This window comes from Pelobates fuscus, chromosome 2, assembly GCF_036172605.1.
Source record: "Pelobates fuscus isolate aPelFus1 chromosome 2, aPelFus1.pri, whole genome shotgun sequence".
Classification (NCBI taxonomy): Eukaryota; Metazoa; Chordata; class Amphibia; order Anura; family Pelobatidae; genus Pelobates; species Pelobates fuscus.
Window position 1 is genome coordinate 394,763,139 of NC_086318.1, and position 18,903 is coordinate 394,782,041.

At 39.9% G+C, this 18,903-nt stretch overlaps 1 protein-coding gene across 1 annotated transcript in view; it reads right to left on the reverse strand.

Moving 5' to 3' along the window:
- Nucleotides 1–18,903, reverse strand: part of RPS6KC1 (ribosomal protein S6 kinase C1) — a 154,799-nt gene that overhangs the window by 68,691 nt on the left and 67,205 nt on the right. Inside the window, exons 8-9 of the mRNA XM_063443840.1 lie at nucleotides 4,808–4,929; nucleotides 1,510–1,602 (exon numbers count right to left, since the gene is read on the reverse strand). Coding sequence (XP_063299910.1) covers nucleotides 1,510–1,602; nucleotides 4,808–4,929 — 215 coding nt within the window. The remainder of the gene's footprint in view (nucleotides 1–1,509; nucleotides 1,603–4,807; nucleotides 4,930–18,903) is intronic.

The window sequence follows — 18,903 nt, forward strand, 5'->3', positions numbered from 1 at the left end:
TCAACAGGCAGGCCTACAGTAAAAAGGCAGCATGGTGTGAGTCTGGTCACCTTACAGAATCACCAGTCAAGGTCACCAGGGACAGTTCTGGTTGATCTAATCTGTAATTGAGTCACACTGCATCCACAAACATGGATTCTGACATGCTGCTTCAATTCTTTACGTGCCAGTAGTGCAGGCAGAACGATTGTCACTTGATTGCTAAACTAAAACCAAAACCTGTGGTCTACCTCATAATCCAGGATCGTGGCTCACAGCGTCTTGTTAAATAATAACCAGATTACCTTTGCAGCTCTTGCACTGGGCTCATCATTCTGCCAATAAATAATTTCATACAAAGGTACAGCTACAAATTGTGGCACAATTAAGTTTAAAGAGCCCTACCAACAACTTTGGCAAGATGTTTCACTCCTCTTTCCTTATTAATTATTCCATTTTATACCATATAGTGATGATTTACGTCAATGCGGCTTATAAAAAATAAATAAAAAAAAAAGTTAATTCACACATTCAAAGAATTTCTCTTCAATATACCGAGATATCCACCAGCGCCAGTACAGAACTCAGCCATAAGTAACTGCATCGTATGGAACCACAATGTAAGCCATATGCAGCAATAATGATTCAAACACAGTAATATAGAATTTGCCAGCATATCAAAGGTAACTGGCCATCAAACCAAACATTTCCAGGTGTACCAAGGGCAAGTCTTATTCTGGCTTTTGCGTCTTGTTCAGGAAGGTAATGTACATATTCCAATCTTAAACTCTATAAACTCCTCTACTCTATGAGGATCTACCATCTCTACCGTATGCCTATTCCTTGCGTCTACATTTCTTTTTCAGATGAAGTATCACCTAGCATTATCCTGAAATCCCTTCTTTTAACACCATCACCCTCTTGTACTTGATTGACTTCCTTGTAATATCTGTAGCTTTCTCTGTATGCAGACTACTGTCTAATGATGAACATGTTCCTTTTAAGATGTTAAATAGGGCCATGGTGGGTACTGACTGGAGATTTTGCACAGGGTGTTGGTCGGCCTTGAACCAGCTCTGATCACACTGTACAGATCACCGCAGTCTGCCAGGCGTTTCATTCTGCCTAATTGGGTTCTTTGTTTGGGCTAATTTGCATATAAAACCTTACCAGATTACAGCTGAACTAATCAACCTGCTACTTATTTCTAACCTCAAATTAAAAGGAAATGTATAAGTGGTCTATGCTCTAAACTCTTTTTTTAATAACAATACAACACTGTGAACAACAATAAAACATGCACGGTGCTCTTTACCTCAAATATATTTTGCACGGCCTTACATGAATTGCTTACATAAAGGATGTTTTGTTTTTTTTCTTTTTGTTGCTTTTGTTATTTTAAAAAGTGCAGATGCATTTGAGTCATTTTCCCCTTTTGTTTCATATCCTTAAGATCCTCAACTTCAAAGACAGAATGTCAGCATGCAGTCGATTTATGAGTGAACTCTTGAAGAGATGCTGAAGAATTACCTTGTCAATCACCCCAAGCACTCTGAAGGTCTTCAGTTCCTCTGCAGGACTCCTTGGGTTCCGAGAGGGCCTTGAACTCCGTGCTCCTGGAGGCTAATGGAAGATATCAAAGATGAGACATCAATCAGCATGGTACTTGAAGGAAGGACGCCTGCTGGAGCAAATGCCAGGCCGAAGGAAACTAAATTTATCATAAATCAGAGAGCCGAGATGAAAGATGACGTTTTATGTGTCTCTCTAATTATTAAGTTCCAAGTAAATAAATTAAAAGTATGGAGAGAGGGGAAAAAAAAATATATATGCACCTAATTGTTTCTGAAACATTTAAACCGGTGGATGCTAATTCAGTGATTTCTTTGTTTTTATTTTTGTTTATGCAAACAGATTGGAAATAAAACATTTTTTTTAAAAGTTAGAAAAGGGTCCATTTTGCAATCTATTTGCTGGCTTTTAATTGTCACAACAGGAAATGGGACAAAAAAACATTGCATGATGGCTTGTATGAGACGCAAACAAATTAATATATAGTCAGTTATTCATTAAAGTGTAAGTTGTATGGAGTTAACAACCGCACTGCAAAATGTAAAGAAAAACAGTTGAGTTGTGAAAATTCAACATTCCAGCTGTTATGATACACTCGTATAAATCTTTCAAAACAGTTGTCAATTCCCTTTTTACAAAAGTAAGTTGTTGTTACACGTATTGTTAGAGAATACAAAAATATGACTAGTAATTTTATTGTGAGGGTAATTCACTAGACTAATAATGGAGAACTGACAAGGGAACTGTACAGAAATTAAACAGATTTTTTTCCAATTCAGCTATCTTGCTTAAATTATTAAAGGAACTCTATAGCCCCCCAGGTTTCCTTGATTTACACAGCGTTTAAATCTGTGAAAAGACGCTGGACGTCCGTCCTCCCGCTTTGCATGAGGACGCCCAGCATTTTAAAAATCCCTATAGGAAATTGAGTCAATGCTTTCCTATGGGGAAGGCCTAATGAGCGCGGCCTCAGCGCTGGAATCCGGTAAACTTTCTAACCCTTTATTTTCTTGGGGTGTGGGGGCAGGCACACACTTTTGCATTCCTAACTCTATAGTGTTCCTTTAAATTATTGACAATTTATTAAAACATCTAACAAAAATAAATAAATAAACCTTTGGCACTTCCAATGAGTGCAGTTTATCACCTAACACTTGTTAATCCTTTATAAACCATGTATGCAAAAAGAGTACCAAACTAGGGCTTCAGGGTGCAGCCAGGGTTCTTTTTGGTACAGCTCAAGCGGTAACTCATATGTACACCTAAAGTTGCATTGATATATTTTTCTTTTTAATTATTTTAGGGATTAGGTTTTGTATTGTTTTTGTTTTTTTTTAATAAAAGTTGAGCAAGCTGCGTGTGCTGCCTGAACAGTGTAGAACTGCTATACATTTGTGTAACTGTAGGTTTACACCTTACAGGCTGCTTAGACATTAGGTGAGCTGACAGCATTAACACTTGCCCCATTGACTCAGTAGTGGCTGTTATCCTATTAGTCTCTCAGGTTCTGAAAAAAAATGAATCTCGCTTACAGCTGTAGCCATGAAAGAGACCCTTGGTTGGAAGAGCCCTGGTCCTCTATCAATTACAGGTGAATATAAAAGCTCTTACTGCGGCGAGCAGTAAGTGACTTCTCACAGACCAGAGGACCCTGTGTGATTCATACTGGAGAATTGAAAACGCACTTTAGAGTTTAAAAAGCCATTTGTTACATAACTACATCAAGCTTTTTATTTTTGCATCTAGATAAAGTTTAGTGACTCTTTCAAATACAATATACATGCTGTATATGACTACTGTTTACAGAACATGTTTCCATGCAAGACCAATGATCTAAAAGGGGTATCCCTAACCCCTTTCTGATACCACAGTGCACACTCTTTTTAACGTACAAAAAGTGCAGATTTCAATATAAATTGGGCCATTTATAAATTAACCTTGTTACACCTTTCAGCTTCAATCAGTCAACAGGTTCAGTTACTTCCTGGTCTGTGTAACTCGGCAGAACGAAACTCAAGAGGCAGCAATGGCCAAGAGCACAAGTCTTGCAAAGACTTTTTATTGGGGAATCTGTGATTGGACAGGCACAGGCAGTCTGGGTGGGGTTTGAAGGGGAGGGCTTGCAAGGGCAGCAGACAAGATAATTGCAGCCTTTGCAAGCTATTTTTAGATATACACCCAAAGAAAAAAATGCATAATGAAATGCATGCCTATTTTCACTGAGGGTATATCTACCAAACAGTGATTTATATTTTATTTTTTGGATTTGGGCAGTGGAGTGTTACATTTATAAAGCCTGGCTTCTATAGCCAGTCTATCCATGACTACTGTGGATAGGTTAGTGCATGGTATTGGCAAAAAGAGCAAAGATAAGGACACAAAGAAGACAAAAATGACTTGGAAGCAATAATAACACTAAAGATTATTATTTTGATACATTTTGCTTCCAGTTTCTCTGAGATTTTTGCTCAACCAAATAGTCAACTAACAGAAATGTTGGGCCTGCTCATAACCCATGCCTGCAAGGCATATCTATTAGCCCTGGTGAGAGTCCTGTAATTCCCCAATTGACTGAAGATCTCGGTTTCTAAAAACAGCAGCTTCTTGTAACACTGTCTGAACGGTTGATATCTGTGGCCATCAGGAGGGGCCATAAACAACAGAGTGCCTGGTCAACTATGTTAAAGCTTCCAGGCAAGTGGACAGAATGAGAGGGGGAAAGAGATCACAAGTAAGTTCCTCTTACCTCCACTTTAAACAATTATATGTCCAGGGGCAATCATGTCCCACAGGATTTGGGGCAAATCGCAAATATTTCTGAGGGTCTGGACCTTCATGTCATGGGACCTGTAATCTATTGGTCCTCTAACTTTAATTCATGTATTACATGATTACAATTTTCAAATGCTCAGTAAGAAGGGAAAAATATGTAAATTAGGCAAGTAAGGGGAATCGTGGGAATATGTCAATGCTAGCTGCTGAAGGTTTTGCATCGTTAACAGTATATTCTACTTTTCTCTACTACAGGCCTCTCACCACAGTACACTCTTGGGCTGAGCGAAAAAAACGGTCACCAAGTCAAAGTTGGCTCTTGAAATTTGCCATTTTTACAGCTTTTAAAACATGTAATGTGATTTTGGAATGACAAGTGCACTGCAAAAGACCATAGGATCTATCTTACAGTTATGTAAATGGTCACTAACATGTTTACTATAATTCCAGTGGGGTCGCAAAAAGGCTAAAATCTGTAACTCACCAGACTAAGTGTAGCCTCTTCTGATGGAGGTTTAAAGCACAAGCTGGACAGGGTCTCGGCACGCATGAGGTATTCTGCAGTCTTCTTTTTCACAGCTTCCCGTCTCGTTGGGCTGGCCTCTCCTAGATAAAAAAAAAAAAATACACACAACAGCAGAGACGTTAGTAGACAAACAAAAAAAACTTGTTACAAACAAATAGACTGCTAAGCAGAGGGTATGCAGTGCTTTCCCTATGAAAATGCTGAGACACGGGAATATAAGGAATTGTTTCAAATTCCCAGAATTCAGTAAACCTAATTCGGTGATGTCTAATAAAACAATAACCAAACGGCCCTGCAGATGGCACCATAACTCAGTGACTTCACATACACATAATTACTGATACTAGGGCACAATTCTCTATGTATCACAAAAAAGTCAGGTCTGGGTAAAGGAATGGCTTAACCCAGAATATAAATTATTAGCTAGCAAGGAATAAAAGGAAAACATCCAAAGTTGAACGTTTCTCTACGCTTGTGTGAAAAAGATATTGTGTGTATTTTTAGTTGGAAGTTGCGACAGAATCAAAAATATAAAATAATTAGCTTGCGTCACCACATGTAATCAAAATGTCTCAATTTTACATTTATAAAATTACATCAGCGATACCCTTTCCTATACTTTATTTAGTATTGCCTCATTTAAAAAAATATATATTTAAAGAAACACACACACATTTATTTATATTTGCATCCGATTGTTACTGAATAAAAATAGCAATGTTTTATATGTAAGGCAGCCCCAAAGTTAATTGATTACGTTATTTTGGTGCTTAGACTGTACCTTTAAACTTGTCAACACCACAATTATATATGCTGCAGCTCTCATGGGCACCATTGCTGTTCAACACCACTATTAATAGTCCCTTTTATAAAGCAATCATGGCACTGGATTCAAGGTAAGTTTTAATCTACTTTTCAAGATTACTTAATAAAATATGGTGGGACCTTAATAAGGCATTATAAACCCAAAAATATTAATAAGAAAGGGTTGGAGTACGGTAATACAATTTTAACTTTGTGTGCCTTCTTCTGGGTAAGCTGCAATTCCCTGTGTTAACCACTAGAGGCTCTGCTTCACCAAAACAAACCCTTTAATAATGTTACCATTATTTATACATTGTCACTACATGTTCTGCAAAGCTGTGGGCAAGATGGATCGACTAAGAAACAAGTTTGACAGACAGAAACACTCGTGGCTAAGGTCTAGCTAATGGGAGTTTACAATAAAAAAAAAATTAAAAAAAAAAGTTATCTAGAATTAAAACCCAGGTAAAAATGCTCTAGCATAAGGTATGTAAATTGCAACATATATGCAAAGAAGAATATGTAACTGGGAAAGTGAAGACAATGACAGAGGCAACATGCGATAAGAAGAGAAATGGGCTGTTTTCGATAGAGAAAGGGTTAAAGAAAAGAACTGCCAAGGCAAGTCCAGCAGGTAATGGTTTTTGAAAAAATACTACCTAATGAAAGTTTTCCTTTATCATTCTGCTAGCAATAGTCAACAGCCAGGCTGGGATTTGCACATTTAGAGTTATACTTAAAATCATTGCAATTGTTCTGCACAGCAGACATAATACTATTACAGCTTGCATTCTTAAAACAATGACAGTAAAATCCAAGAAGAAATGAACTGCCGATAAAAAAAGGTAACAACACAAGCTGCAACAGAAAGAAGTTCTATGATGGTCTCTGCTGTGGATCTCCCACAAGGGACGGACAAACATAGAGGCCAAGAACCGCACATTGACTTTCTGCACGGTTCCCAAGATCCCGGATATTGCATGGCAGCAGGCAGGCATTACCAGGCAGATGGATAATAGTTGCTTCTGGGAACTATCAGCTAACCAGATGCTGACCAAGCAGTGCATGAATTCATCCATCACATACCAGTTCACGGCCAGGCGACAGAGTTCCAACTAACATTGGAAGGTTCTGGCTCTCCAGGACTAGGATGGAACAAAACCGCAAAATTGGAATTGCAGAATTTCTTTGTTTGGGAGAAGAAATTAACCTCTTCGATGTCTAGCCTAGGAAAAAGAAAGCCCTAGCCAAAGATGGTTGTAGTTCTTACAACAACAACAAAGAAAAAAATGTGTGTATTCACGTTATTATATTCCTGTAACGTAAAGTGCTATTGCTGGTAAAATCACATTTACCCAATACTGTATAATAAAACATTCAAAACAGCATCTACATATCAGAGTACTTTCTGAAGGTATTTTGCAGATGCATGAATTAGAGGAAGCAGATAAGGTTCCGCTATGAAGAAACAGTTCCGTCTTACAGTATTCAATTCCATAGAATGAATCAAGACTAATAAATAGACAGACCAGCTTGGGGCATTGAGAGCTTCCAGATACAGATTTGCAATTATAGAAATCAGATCAGAGTAGCATATCAGCAATAGTGGAGTTTCATTAGATGCTCACTAAAGGCCATAACAGTAGTAGGCATTAGACATGTGCAATTTGTTTCGTTCCGAATGCAAATTCAGACGCTTCTGAATGTCTGAAGTGCCGAATTTCCGAATGCCGAAAAGCCGAATTTCCAAAGTGCTTCAGATTTCTGAAAAGTCGCAAAACAGGAGAGGGTTGGGGTTAGGGTAGATTTAGGGGTTGGGGTGGGGTTAGGGGCTGGGGTAGGGTAACCCTAACCCTACCCTTAACCTTACCCCTAACCCTACACTTACCCTAAGTGCTGAATTTCGGAATGCTGAACCGAACCGACTATTTTTCCCATGCACATCACTAGTAGGCATCAAATTATCAGGTTTATTCATAAATATGATAATTCAAAGTGAATTTCAAATTTAAGGCCAAAGTAGCTGAGTTGGAAGCATTTTTTTACTCTAAATTTTAAATTCACTTAGAATTCTCACTTTAAATCCCTGTAGGTTTCCCTAATTGTGGACATTGTCCACCTCCCAACCAGTAGTATTGTAGTAAGGTTAACCTCCAACCAGTAGTATTGTAGTAAAGTTAACCTCCAAAATTTAGCAGCAAAGATTACTCTGAAATGCTCAAGATGTTTTTTGTGACCCCAATTAGTCTTTTTTTTTTTTTAATGTATATTTACACAATATTAAAAATCAATTGTGTCACATTAAAACATTCATTATTGGAAGATGTACTTGATTTCATTGCTAATAAAAGGTCTGTTTATTGGATTGGTGTTTGTAGTGCTTTTTTTCTAGATTTTTTTTAAAACTTGCTCCAATCACACACATTATTTAGATCAATTAGAAAGCTATACTATATTTAAAAAATAAATAAAAGAAACTAACTTAAATGTTATACCTTTAAATACATCAAATCAATCATAGCATAAAAGCACGTTAGTTAGGAGTAAGCTCCTAACAACTGTCTAGACCGGCATATTTATCTGGCAATTTCTCAATACTTTGCTTTAAGTTCGGGTACTCTGGTATTACATTTTAAATTCACTTTGAATTCTCATTTTAGTATATTACCCTGATAAAGTCCCGAAAAATGTACCTTCTGCCTTGTTGACTGAGAAATCTTATCAAAATTTGCAGAAATCATTAATGCATTATCGTGTGGACCGAGAACATGAACTTACTTTCATCATGAATAAAGTACTAAGCGTGAATTCTAGTGTGCCTATTTCTCATCCAGTATTTGATACCGATTTGTTGCCATCTGTAGGTCATACTTTCAGACACACTGTAATTTATCATATGTAAAACCACAGGCACTGCTTAAGCAAAATAGTCAAGTTTCTTAGTTAACCCCAAAGCTAAGTAAACCTTGAAAGGAACTTAAACTAAAGCTGGGAAGATGCATGGGGTGGCTTTGAGTGCTGAAGGCATGATCAATGAATAGCATTGCCTGATTTGGCACACCTATCTGGCATTTAAAATGTGAAACTCAGAAAAGTGCCACGGAACTTCTTCCAACCAAGAGGTGTTCAAAGAAAAGCTCTTATCTCACACACCAAACTGGGGGCATTAATTGTCCTATTGTATGCATTAGACCATTCTCTCCAGTCAGGGCTGGCCTTAGGCCATTAGGCACCCTGATATAAAAATCTTCAGACCGTTACAGGCAGACAGTGACACACACATACACACAGTTAGACAGTGACACACACACAGTTACAGGCGGACAGTCACACACATGCACACACTGTTACAGGCAGACAGATACACATACACAATTGCAGACAGTCACACACACACACACACAGGGGCGTATTAGCCGCGAGGCAAACAAGGCATTTGCCTTGGGCGGCATTTTCCAGGGGGCGGCAAAAAACACCGCCCCCAAATGCCCTGGGCAAATGCCTTGTTAGCTTCGCGGCTAACAGACATGCCGGTCGGGCGGGCGGCGCTGGCGGGCGGCTGGCGAGGGAGAGCTCCCCCTGAGCTGTCTGCTCAGCTCCCTCGCGCGCCGCAGAGTGAGGCTGGGAGCCGGAATATGACATCATATTCCGGCTCCGCCTCCCAGCCTCACTGTGCAGCGCGCGAGGGAGCTGAGCAGACAGCTCAGGGGGAGCTCTCCCTCGCCAGCCGCCCGCCAGATATCAGCCCAGCAGCCAGTGCCGCCCGCCCAGCAGCCACTGGACCGCCAGGGAGAAAGAGACCCTTCCCCCCCCCCAGCATTCCCAAAGGTAAGGAGGCTGGGGGGGGGGGGAGGTTAAATTTTTTTAAAAAATGTGTTAGTGTGTGTGTGTGTGTATGTCTCTGACTGTGTGTGTGTGTGTCTGTTAGTGACTGTGTGTGTGTGTCTGACTGTGTGTGTGTGTATGTCTCTGACTGTGTGTGTGTTTGCCTGTTAGTGTGAGTGTGTGTCTCTGACTGTGTGAGTGTGTGTGTGTGTGTGTGTGTCTGTTAGTGAGTGTGTGTGTGTCTGCTAGTGAGTGTGTGTGTGTCTGCTAGTGTGTGTGTCTGTTAGTGAGTGTGTGTCTGACTGTGTGTGTGTGTCTGTTAGTGAGTGTGTGTGTCTGCTAGTGAGTGAGTGTGTCTGCTAGTGAGTGAGTGTGTCTGCTAGTGAGTGAGTGTGTCTGCTAGTGAGTGAGTGTGTCTGTTAGTGTGTGTGTGTGTGTGTGTTTGCCTGATAGTGTGAGTGTGTGTGTCTGTTAGTGAGTGTGTGTCTGCTAGTGAGTGTGTGTGTGTCTGACTGTGTGTGTGTGTCTCTGACTGTGTGTGTGTTTGCCTGTTAGTGTGAGTGTGTGTCTGCTAGTGAGTGTGTGTCTGTAAGTGTGAGTGTGTTTGCCTATGAGTGTGTGTGTGTGTGTCTGTTAGTGAGTGTGTGTTTTTTTTAGCTAGTGTATGCGTATCTGTCAGTGAATGTGTGTGTATTTAGAAGGCGGGGGGGGGGGGGGAGAGGGCGCCTGAGTTTTGTCCTGCCTAGGGCAGCACAAAACCAGGATACACCACTGCACACACACACACATACAAGGTTTTATGGGGTTTTGGAAAGTTACAGGGTCAAATAAAGGGTTTTCCCATTTCTGTTTACCAGATTGGTTAGGTGGCCTATGCTGCCTTTCAGAATATATGGCAGCCCAGGAATGAGAATTACCTCATCATGGCATACCATTCATAAAAGTAGAAAACCAAGGGTATTCAGAATGTGGTAAGTGGTCTTTAGTAGTTGCCACTTAGTCACAAACCTTGGCCAAAGTTAGCGTTCATATTTGTGTTTTTTTCGGTTTCGTTTTTTTACCACACAAAAACTGTGCTTTTACGGATGACATCATCATCATTACAAATTTTAGTGTTCTAAAACACTCATATTTGTGTCACGAGTATAACAGTACCCCATATGTACATATTTTACAGTGTTTTGGAAACTTACAGGGTTAAATATAGGGCTTGTAAATTAAATTTGCTGGACTTTCTGCCTGGGTTGTCAAGCAGGTTGCTTGAATTATAATTAATAAAAAAATTACTTAATTATGTAAAAATAGTAGATAAATATACACGTCGAATATATATATATATATATATATATATATATATATATATATATATAAAATATTCTCAAAAATAAAGGCTTGCACTCACGGTCTGTTGTTAGGATTAAAACATTTCTTCTTTATTCCATATTGTTAAAATATAGTTGCTGTCATCTTTGTCAACGTTTCAGCCACTTCAGTGGCTTTCATCAGGACCAACTCAGCTCACAAAACTATTACATATACAAAAAACCGCTTATATATAGCTAAACAGACTTATTAAACAAATTAAAAACACTTACCACCTGTGTATTCAGGCGCCCGGCGTTTCTCGCTTCCGTGTGCGCATGTGCGAACATGCCGAAACCGGAAGTAGCGTGTCCGCGTCATTGTGCCGTTGCCAGGGTAACCCGAAATGTAAACAAGGCACCCGGCAATGAAACACTCCTACACACTGCTCGGGCGCCTGTTAGGTGGATTAAACAGATAAAACATCATGTGTACACATCTTATTAACCCCCCTGCAGCACCAACCTTATGTGGCTAGCTGTAGTTGTGTCATCTCGGACACCTTTTTAATATATCAGCTGCTCACTTTCATTTTCTAAATTCAAATGTATTCTAATTATAAAGTATTATAGCAATATTTTAATAGGATTAAATATTAGTGAGATTCTAAGTTACTTTTGTATATATCGGCTAGGACCGTCTTCAAAGCCATTTTTAAAGATATACCACCCCTCTAAGCTCTATTAGTCATCTCTCTCTAAAAAGGGGTTACTACCTTTCCTATTAACTATTAAAGTGTTAAAGTATTTGTTCACACTTTTACAACTATACCCTTTCAAAGTGTTAAACATTATGTTTGAAGTGATACTCAGTGCTTACTTATATGAATGTTTGCTTTAAATAGTGTCATTATGTTTGTCACTAATATCTAAATAGTTAAAGTGATACTATATTGCACTTATATACATTAAAGTGCTATCATTTAATATTAAAGTGATACTCTGTGCTTTTTATGTACATTTTAAAGTGATACTGGTTGCGTTTATGTACATTAAAGTGCTCACTGTAACTTATTACAATAATGCCTGGTGTTATTTATGTGAATCATTAAAGTGAAACTGATTGCATGTTATGTACAATAAAGTGCTAACCTAGTTTATTAAAGTGAAACTTTGTGCCGCTTGCGTTTGTTGTTAAAGTGATACCTCTTGCATTTATATACACTAAAGTGCTTATATTAAACATTAAAGTGATACAATGTGCTATCTATTTACAGATACTACGGTGATATGGATGTCCCTCCTATTAACGTATATATAATTAGGTCTGATCTCCCTTCTCTCTCATCTAATATTTAATAGGTCCTATATATAAAGACCTATGTTGTGCTGCAATGGGGGGTAATTCTATTTTTAAAAACAAAACTTTGCTCAAGAGGATTGACATATAGTTTAAATCAAATGAACGGGGCATATGATAACTGCTCATTTAAACCCCTGGGTGCAACTGTGTCCAGTTCAAAAATCCAGAACGCCTCCCTGCGTAGTAATATATTGCCTCTATTCCCACCTCTTCTTGGGAGTGGAACGTGGTCGATTGCTACAAATTTTAGAGTGGCCAGAGAGTGTTTGTATTCCAAGAAATGCTTCGCAACCGGTTTATCCGTGACTCCATCCCTGAATGCCGTTCTGCTATTGGACCTGTGTCCCCTGATCCGTTCGCATATTTGTGTTTCCGTCTTGCCGACGTAACATAAACCACAAGGACATGATCATTTGTATATGATATACGTAGATTTGCATGTAATTGTATATCTGATCCTGTAGATCTTGTTTCTATGTGGATGAGAGAATGTGCGTGCTGGCACCATATGGCCGCACGTCACACATCCTAAGCATCGTACACATCCTCGTATCTGTGACGGCTGGGATTTGATGTAACTTTCAACTGGATCCGTTTTTATTAACATGTCTTTTAAATTTCTGTTCCGGCGAAAACAGATTCTTGGGGGTTCTCTAAATTCTTTGGGTAATGAGTCTTCATGTGACAACATGTTCCAGTTTTTCTTAATAACCTTAGATACTTTATGAGCTTGGTTATGAAACGTGATGGGAAAAACCAGTGCTGGTTTCCTTAAGGTGTCCTGTGGCTTGGTTGCTTTCTCTTGTGCTTTTTCCAATGCTGCTTCTAGGACTGTACTCCCATATCCACGTTCCATGAATTTACTTTTCATCTGGTCCAATTGTTGTCGTCTGACATCATCTTTCGAATTGTTCCTCATTACTCTGAGAAATTGGGCTTGAGGGATCGAGTTCTTTAAGTTTTTCGGATGGGCACTCGTGTAATGTAAGATCGTGTTCCGATCCGTGGGTTTCGTATAAAGCGAAAACTCAACTTTCTTATTTGTTATAGACAGTTCTACATCCAAGAAATGGACTTTTTCTGTGCTTATCTCTGCTGTCATCCTTACTGGTGTGGGTAATTCATTAATGGATTCTACCATCTGTTTGGCTTGTTCCATTGTACCACTCCATAGAATCAGTACATCGTCGATAAAGCGAAAGTATCTTATAATATTATGGCCATAGGGTTTCAATATGTGCTCTTCCTCAAAGATATACATGTATGTATTAGCATACATGGGCGCCATCGGGGCCCCCATCGATGTGCCCGAGATCTGCATGTACCATTGTTGTTCGAACCTGAAATAATTATTCTTTAGTACTGTTTCCAGGATCTCCAGGGTAAACTCGATCGGCGGGCCACTGTATGTAGTTGAGGCGCACAGGACCTTTCTCATAGCCTCTATACCATCATCATGCGGGATGATGGTATAGAGGCTACTCACATCCATAGTTATCAAAATTGGGTTTTGTACCTCAATATGAAGGAGACGTAACTCTTGTAGCAATGAGGGGGTGTCCTTTATACATGTATGAAGATTCAGTACTGTTTCCTTGAATTGGGCATCCAACCACTTCCCCAGTGGTTCAAGGACTCCGCCAATCGCCGAAACTATGGGTCTTCCTGGTGGTGCGGTTTGGTCTTTATGTATTTTTGGTATTGTGTACAACACCGGTGTTCTGGGAAATTTTTGAATGAGGTATGTATACAAATTCAAATCTATATAATTGGCTCTTACTCCCATGCTTAGTATGTCCTCTATTCTTGCCTGTATTGTGATGGTAGGATCTCCTTCAAGCACTTGATAAGTATTTTCATCCATGAGTTGTTTTCTGATTTCTTCAGCGTATTTAGTATAGTCCATTACGACTATACCCCCACCCTTATCTGCGGGGCGTATAATGATGGATGTGTCCTGTGCCAATTTCTTAATAAGGGCATGTTGTTTTCTGCTTAAATTGCTCCGTGTCTGACCTGTTTGTTGTAGTATTTGAGCAGATTCTGCCTGAACAGTGGATAAAAAAGTTTTGATACTTGCTCTATTATTTTGAGGATCAAAGTAAGATTTTGGTCTAAACCTTGTAGTTGCCTGTTCTGGAAAAGGAGTGTTTGTTGAAAATTTGTTGAAGTGATCTTTTAGTCGCATTGTTCTTCCAAAATTATATAGTTCCACATTCCAGGTGAATACATTTGGACTGGTCCCAGGAACAAAAGATAGTCCTAATTGTAGGATCTCAATTTCTTCTTTAAGTAATGTTCTCTGGGATAAATTAAATACCGGTACTAGCGTCTCAGTGGGGGTCTCCCACGGACATTGGATCTTCCCCTTGTGGCCTCTCCTTGTTCTATATCGTTTCCGCCTCTGCCTCTGCTCCTTGTTGTCGTACCGGGGGGTCTGCTCTCTAAAAAAGTTCCACCTTCACATTGTACTTCCGTGTCCGAAGCTGATTCACCAGAAGTGACATCCATAGTGTGTCTGCTAGTGAGTGTGTGTCTGTAAGTGTGAGTGTGTTTGCCTATGAGTGTGTGTGTGTCTGTTAGTGAGTGTGTGTTTTTTTTAGCTAGTGTATGCGTATCTGTCAGTGAATGTGTGTGTATTTAGAAGGCGGGGGGGGGGGGAGAGGGCGCCTGAGTTTTGTCCTGCCTAGGGCAGCACAAAACCAGGATACACCACTGCACACACACACACACACACACACACACACACATACAAGGTTTTATGGGGTTTTGGAAAGTTACAGGGTCAAATAAAGGGTTTTCCCATTTCTGTTTACCAGATTGGTTAGGTGGCCTATGCTGCCTTTCAGAATATATGGCAGCCCAGGAATGAGAATTACCTCATCATGGCATACCATTCATAAAAGTAGAAAACCAAGGGTATTCAGAATGTGGTAAGTGGTCTTTAGTAGTTGCCACTTAGTCACAAACCTTGGCCAAAGTTAGCGTTCATATTTGTGTTTTTTCGGTTTCGTTTTTTTACCACACAAAAACTGTGCTTTTACGGATGACATCATCATCATTACAAATTTTAGTGTTCTAAAACACTCATATTTGTGTCACGAGTATAACAGTACCCCATATGTACATATTTTACAGTGTTTTGGAAACTTACAGGGTTAAATATAGGGCTTGTAAATTAAATTTGCTGGACTTTCTGCCTGGGTTGTCAAGCAGGTTGCTTGAATTATAATTAATAAAAAAATTACTTAATTATGTAAAAATAGTAGATAAATATACACGTCGAATATATATATATATATATATATATACACACACACACACACACACACACACGTACATAAACACACACGTGTATATATATGTAAAGGCTTTGCCTGGAGCCTGGAGTTGTGGGAGGGGCATGAGGGACCTATATAATGGACTTCCCCCTTACCTGCCATACCGTAATTGGCCTAACGATCTGCAGCGAAGTCCATGTGCCTAAATAAAATGCATAAAATGCATACCTTATCTGACCTCAGTTAATGTTGGCTCTCTGGCTGGCTCTTTAGCTTCTCACCCTTCCAAACACTTGGTTGATTTCTTGATTAAGGGCTTTACACATGGTTTCCATACCGGTCTTATTCACATTCCAGCAGGCATTGTGGAATGCAATAACCTCCAATCAGCTTTGGCAGATACTGATACGGTTGATACACTGTTGCAACAGGAACTGGAGGAAGGGTTTTTATTAGGACTGTTCAATGAGCCTCCGTTATTCAAATTGAGGACTAACCTGATAGGTTTGGTCACTGGAAAATCCTCAGCTAAACAGAGATTGATCATAGTTCTCTCTGCACCTCACTCATCAGGAATACCTAGCCTTAGCTCCTTAATTCCATCGGAAGAGTTTTCACTGCAGTATGCCACAATAGATAATGCAATTGACGCCATTATTACAGCAGGGGTTGGAGCCTGGCTCAGTAAAACAGATATTATTAACGCCTTCAAATTAATACCCGTTCAACCATCTCTATGGCATCTGCATGGTATTAAATAGAAAGGGCTGTACTATTTCTTTACAAGACTCACCTTCGGTTCGAAAAGCAGCCCTAAAATTTTCAATATGTTCGCTGAGACCTTGTGTTGGCTTCTACTGAACACGTGCAGGTGCCATACAGTTATCCACTATCGGTATGATTTTCTGTTTATCAAAAACAATTCCTCTCCCCCAAGTGATTTGACCAAAGACATTCAGTTATTTTATTCCTTAGGTGTACCAGTCTCTCCCAAAAAGACAGAAGGTCCTTACACCTTGATAAGTTTCCTGGGTATAAACCTTGATTCTGTGGCCATGGAAGTGAGTCTCCAGTTAGGAAAAATAGATAATATCCTACAGGTTATCAACCAATACAGACAAGTGGGTACCTGCAACCGCAAGGAGTTACAATCTCTGTTGGGGTCCCTTAATTTTGCCATAAGGATTATCCCGCAAGGTAGAGCCTTTATCGCTAGACTCCATAGCCTACTTCCTGAATTTGCCAACGATTATAATTGTATCCCCCTCGACCCTCAGGCTACTGCTGACCTACTCATGTTGTGCAAATTCCTGTTACACTGGAATGGGAGGAGCAGGTTTCTCCCACAGTTGTCGATACATTCCCCCGTCATCTCAACAGATGCAGCAGCTACCACTGGTTTTGCAGTCATATTTGGTGACAGTTGGCTCTGGGGTAGATGGCCTTATTCACGGTATATCCCATCGTTCCGGCAGCTGTAGCATGGGGCCATTTATGGGCTGGTTGCTCAGTACGATGTCTTTCCGACAACCTTGGTTAGCGGCCTGTAATAATTTTTATCTGGTTTGTTGTCATCTTCCTGGTATTTTCAATAAAGCAGCTGACCAATTGTCCCGCTTTAAATTTCAAGCATTCAGGAGAACTCTACCCACTGCCTCACAGGAAGCCACAGCCGCCCCTCCGTTCCAGGAGCTAGTCATGGATTAAAGGAGTTACTGGATCATAGTCTAGTCTTAACTAGCATGGTCCTTTCAACTAACACTCGCCAATCCTACAATTGGTGCTTTCTCATTATACAAGAAATTCCTGTTAGAACATACACTGGATAAGATGTTTGACATTACATCTTTGGTAGCTTTCGCTACTTTTTGCCACCTCAGGTTAAAACTATACCACAATACTATCAAGTTATACTTAACCGGCATTCAGCATCATATGTATTTATTATTCCCAGACAACCCCAGTTTTCTTTTTTCTAATCCAATTAAGGCCATACTTAAAGGCATACACAAAGCCAGTGGTGCTACCCTACATCAAATGTTACCCATTCATATCTAGTAAAACACTAAGATCACCATGTCCTATAATTACACGTTACTAAATAGAGCCAACTAGTTTAGCCAGTTCAGATCGCATATTACCCTATGCAAAACAAATGGTTCCCGGTGAAGGTTCTGGATTCTTATCTCCTCACACTACCAACGCAATCAGACACACCCTTTCTGTCACTCCACGGGGCCGTCCTTGCCCCTCCAAATTCATGCTGTACGTACGAGTGTTACTAACTAGACTGGGTTTGAATTCTAGTAGATATTCAGGACACTCCTTCAGGATAGGGGCTTCTTCTACTGCATCCAGTAAGGACATACCAGTCCATGTTATCAAATCACTAGGTCAATGGAAGTCATCCGGTTTCTCAGTATACATACCACAACCTGTTCAAGAAATACGGAGGGCTTTTGAGAAAATGTCATCTTGAGGTATATCGCTTTGCATTATGTTCTGTGTATTAATAAATATTCTTTGGCAGGATACTTCTGCTTTTTGCCCACTTTATTTACCGGCCTACCGCATATATCGATTCCTGCACACATCAACCTTTTTCCTCTATACAGGTTAAGTCACTACAAAGTATACATTTATCTTGATGGTTGCCCCGAGCACAAATATATAGATAAAATATAATTCGAAGTGTATTTTGATATGTATTAAGGCCGGTTGCTATAATATGCAAATCAGGTGTTTTAATTCACTTATAATATATTATACATGTATAATACATGTGTAATATATCATTTAAATGTGTGATTGTAACTTTATTTTAATTTGCAGGAACTAGGGGGATTGCCTGAACACTGAGGCCGTCCCCCATGCAGGCAGTCTCAAACTGCTTTGCGGCCATGTGATTGGAGGGCCGAAATGGAAGCAGGGGGACTGCATGTCTCGAGAGGCGGTCTCCCAGGACCGGGATCGCCGGTACAGGTAAGTCTGCAGGCTTACTATGCCGCCCTGACGTTGTTTAGGCTCACTAAATGCGGAGCGACATAGTACGCCCTAACGGCGTTAAGGATGGTGGCAATTGTTAGTCCCCAGGACGGTGAGAACGTTCTATGCTGCCCACCGGCGTTTAGGACCGGCAAAGAACGCCCACCGTCATTGAGGGGTTAAGCAATGCAGGGAGATAGGGAGGGCTAAAAAAAACAAAAACAAAAACGGGGGGGGGGTACATTCACCTTTGCAGGTGCTTCAAGCAGAGACGCTCCAAATACAGATTCCTACCACCATGATTACTTCTAAAAGCAGATGTGGTCATGGTGGTTGGAGTAACCCTTTAAGATGGAGGGGTTCATTTACAGAATGACATTGTGCAGATTTCTACATTTCATGTTATTTTTCACACCTCAAATATATATTTAAAATACACACATGAAATAGCGTGACAAATAGGTACAAAGGGAAGAAAGCAATAATAAACATACA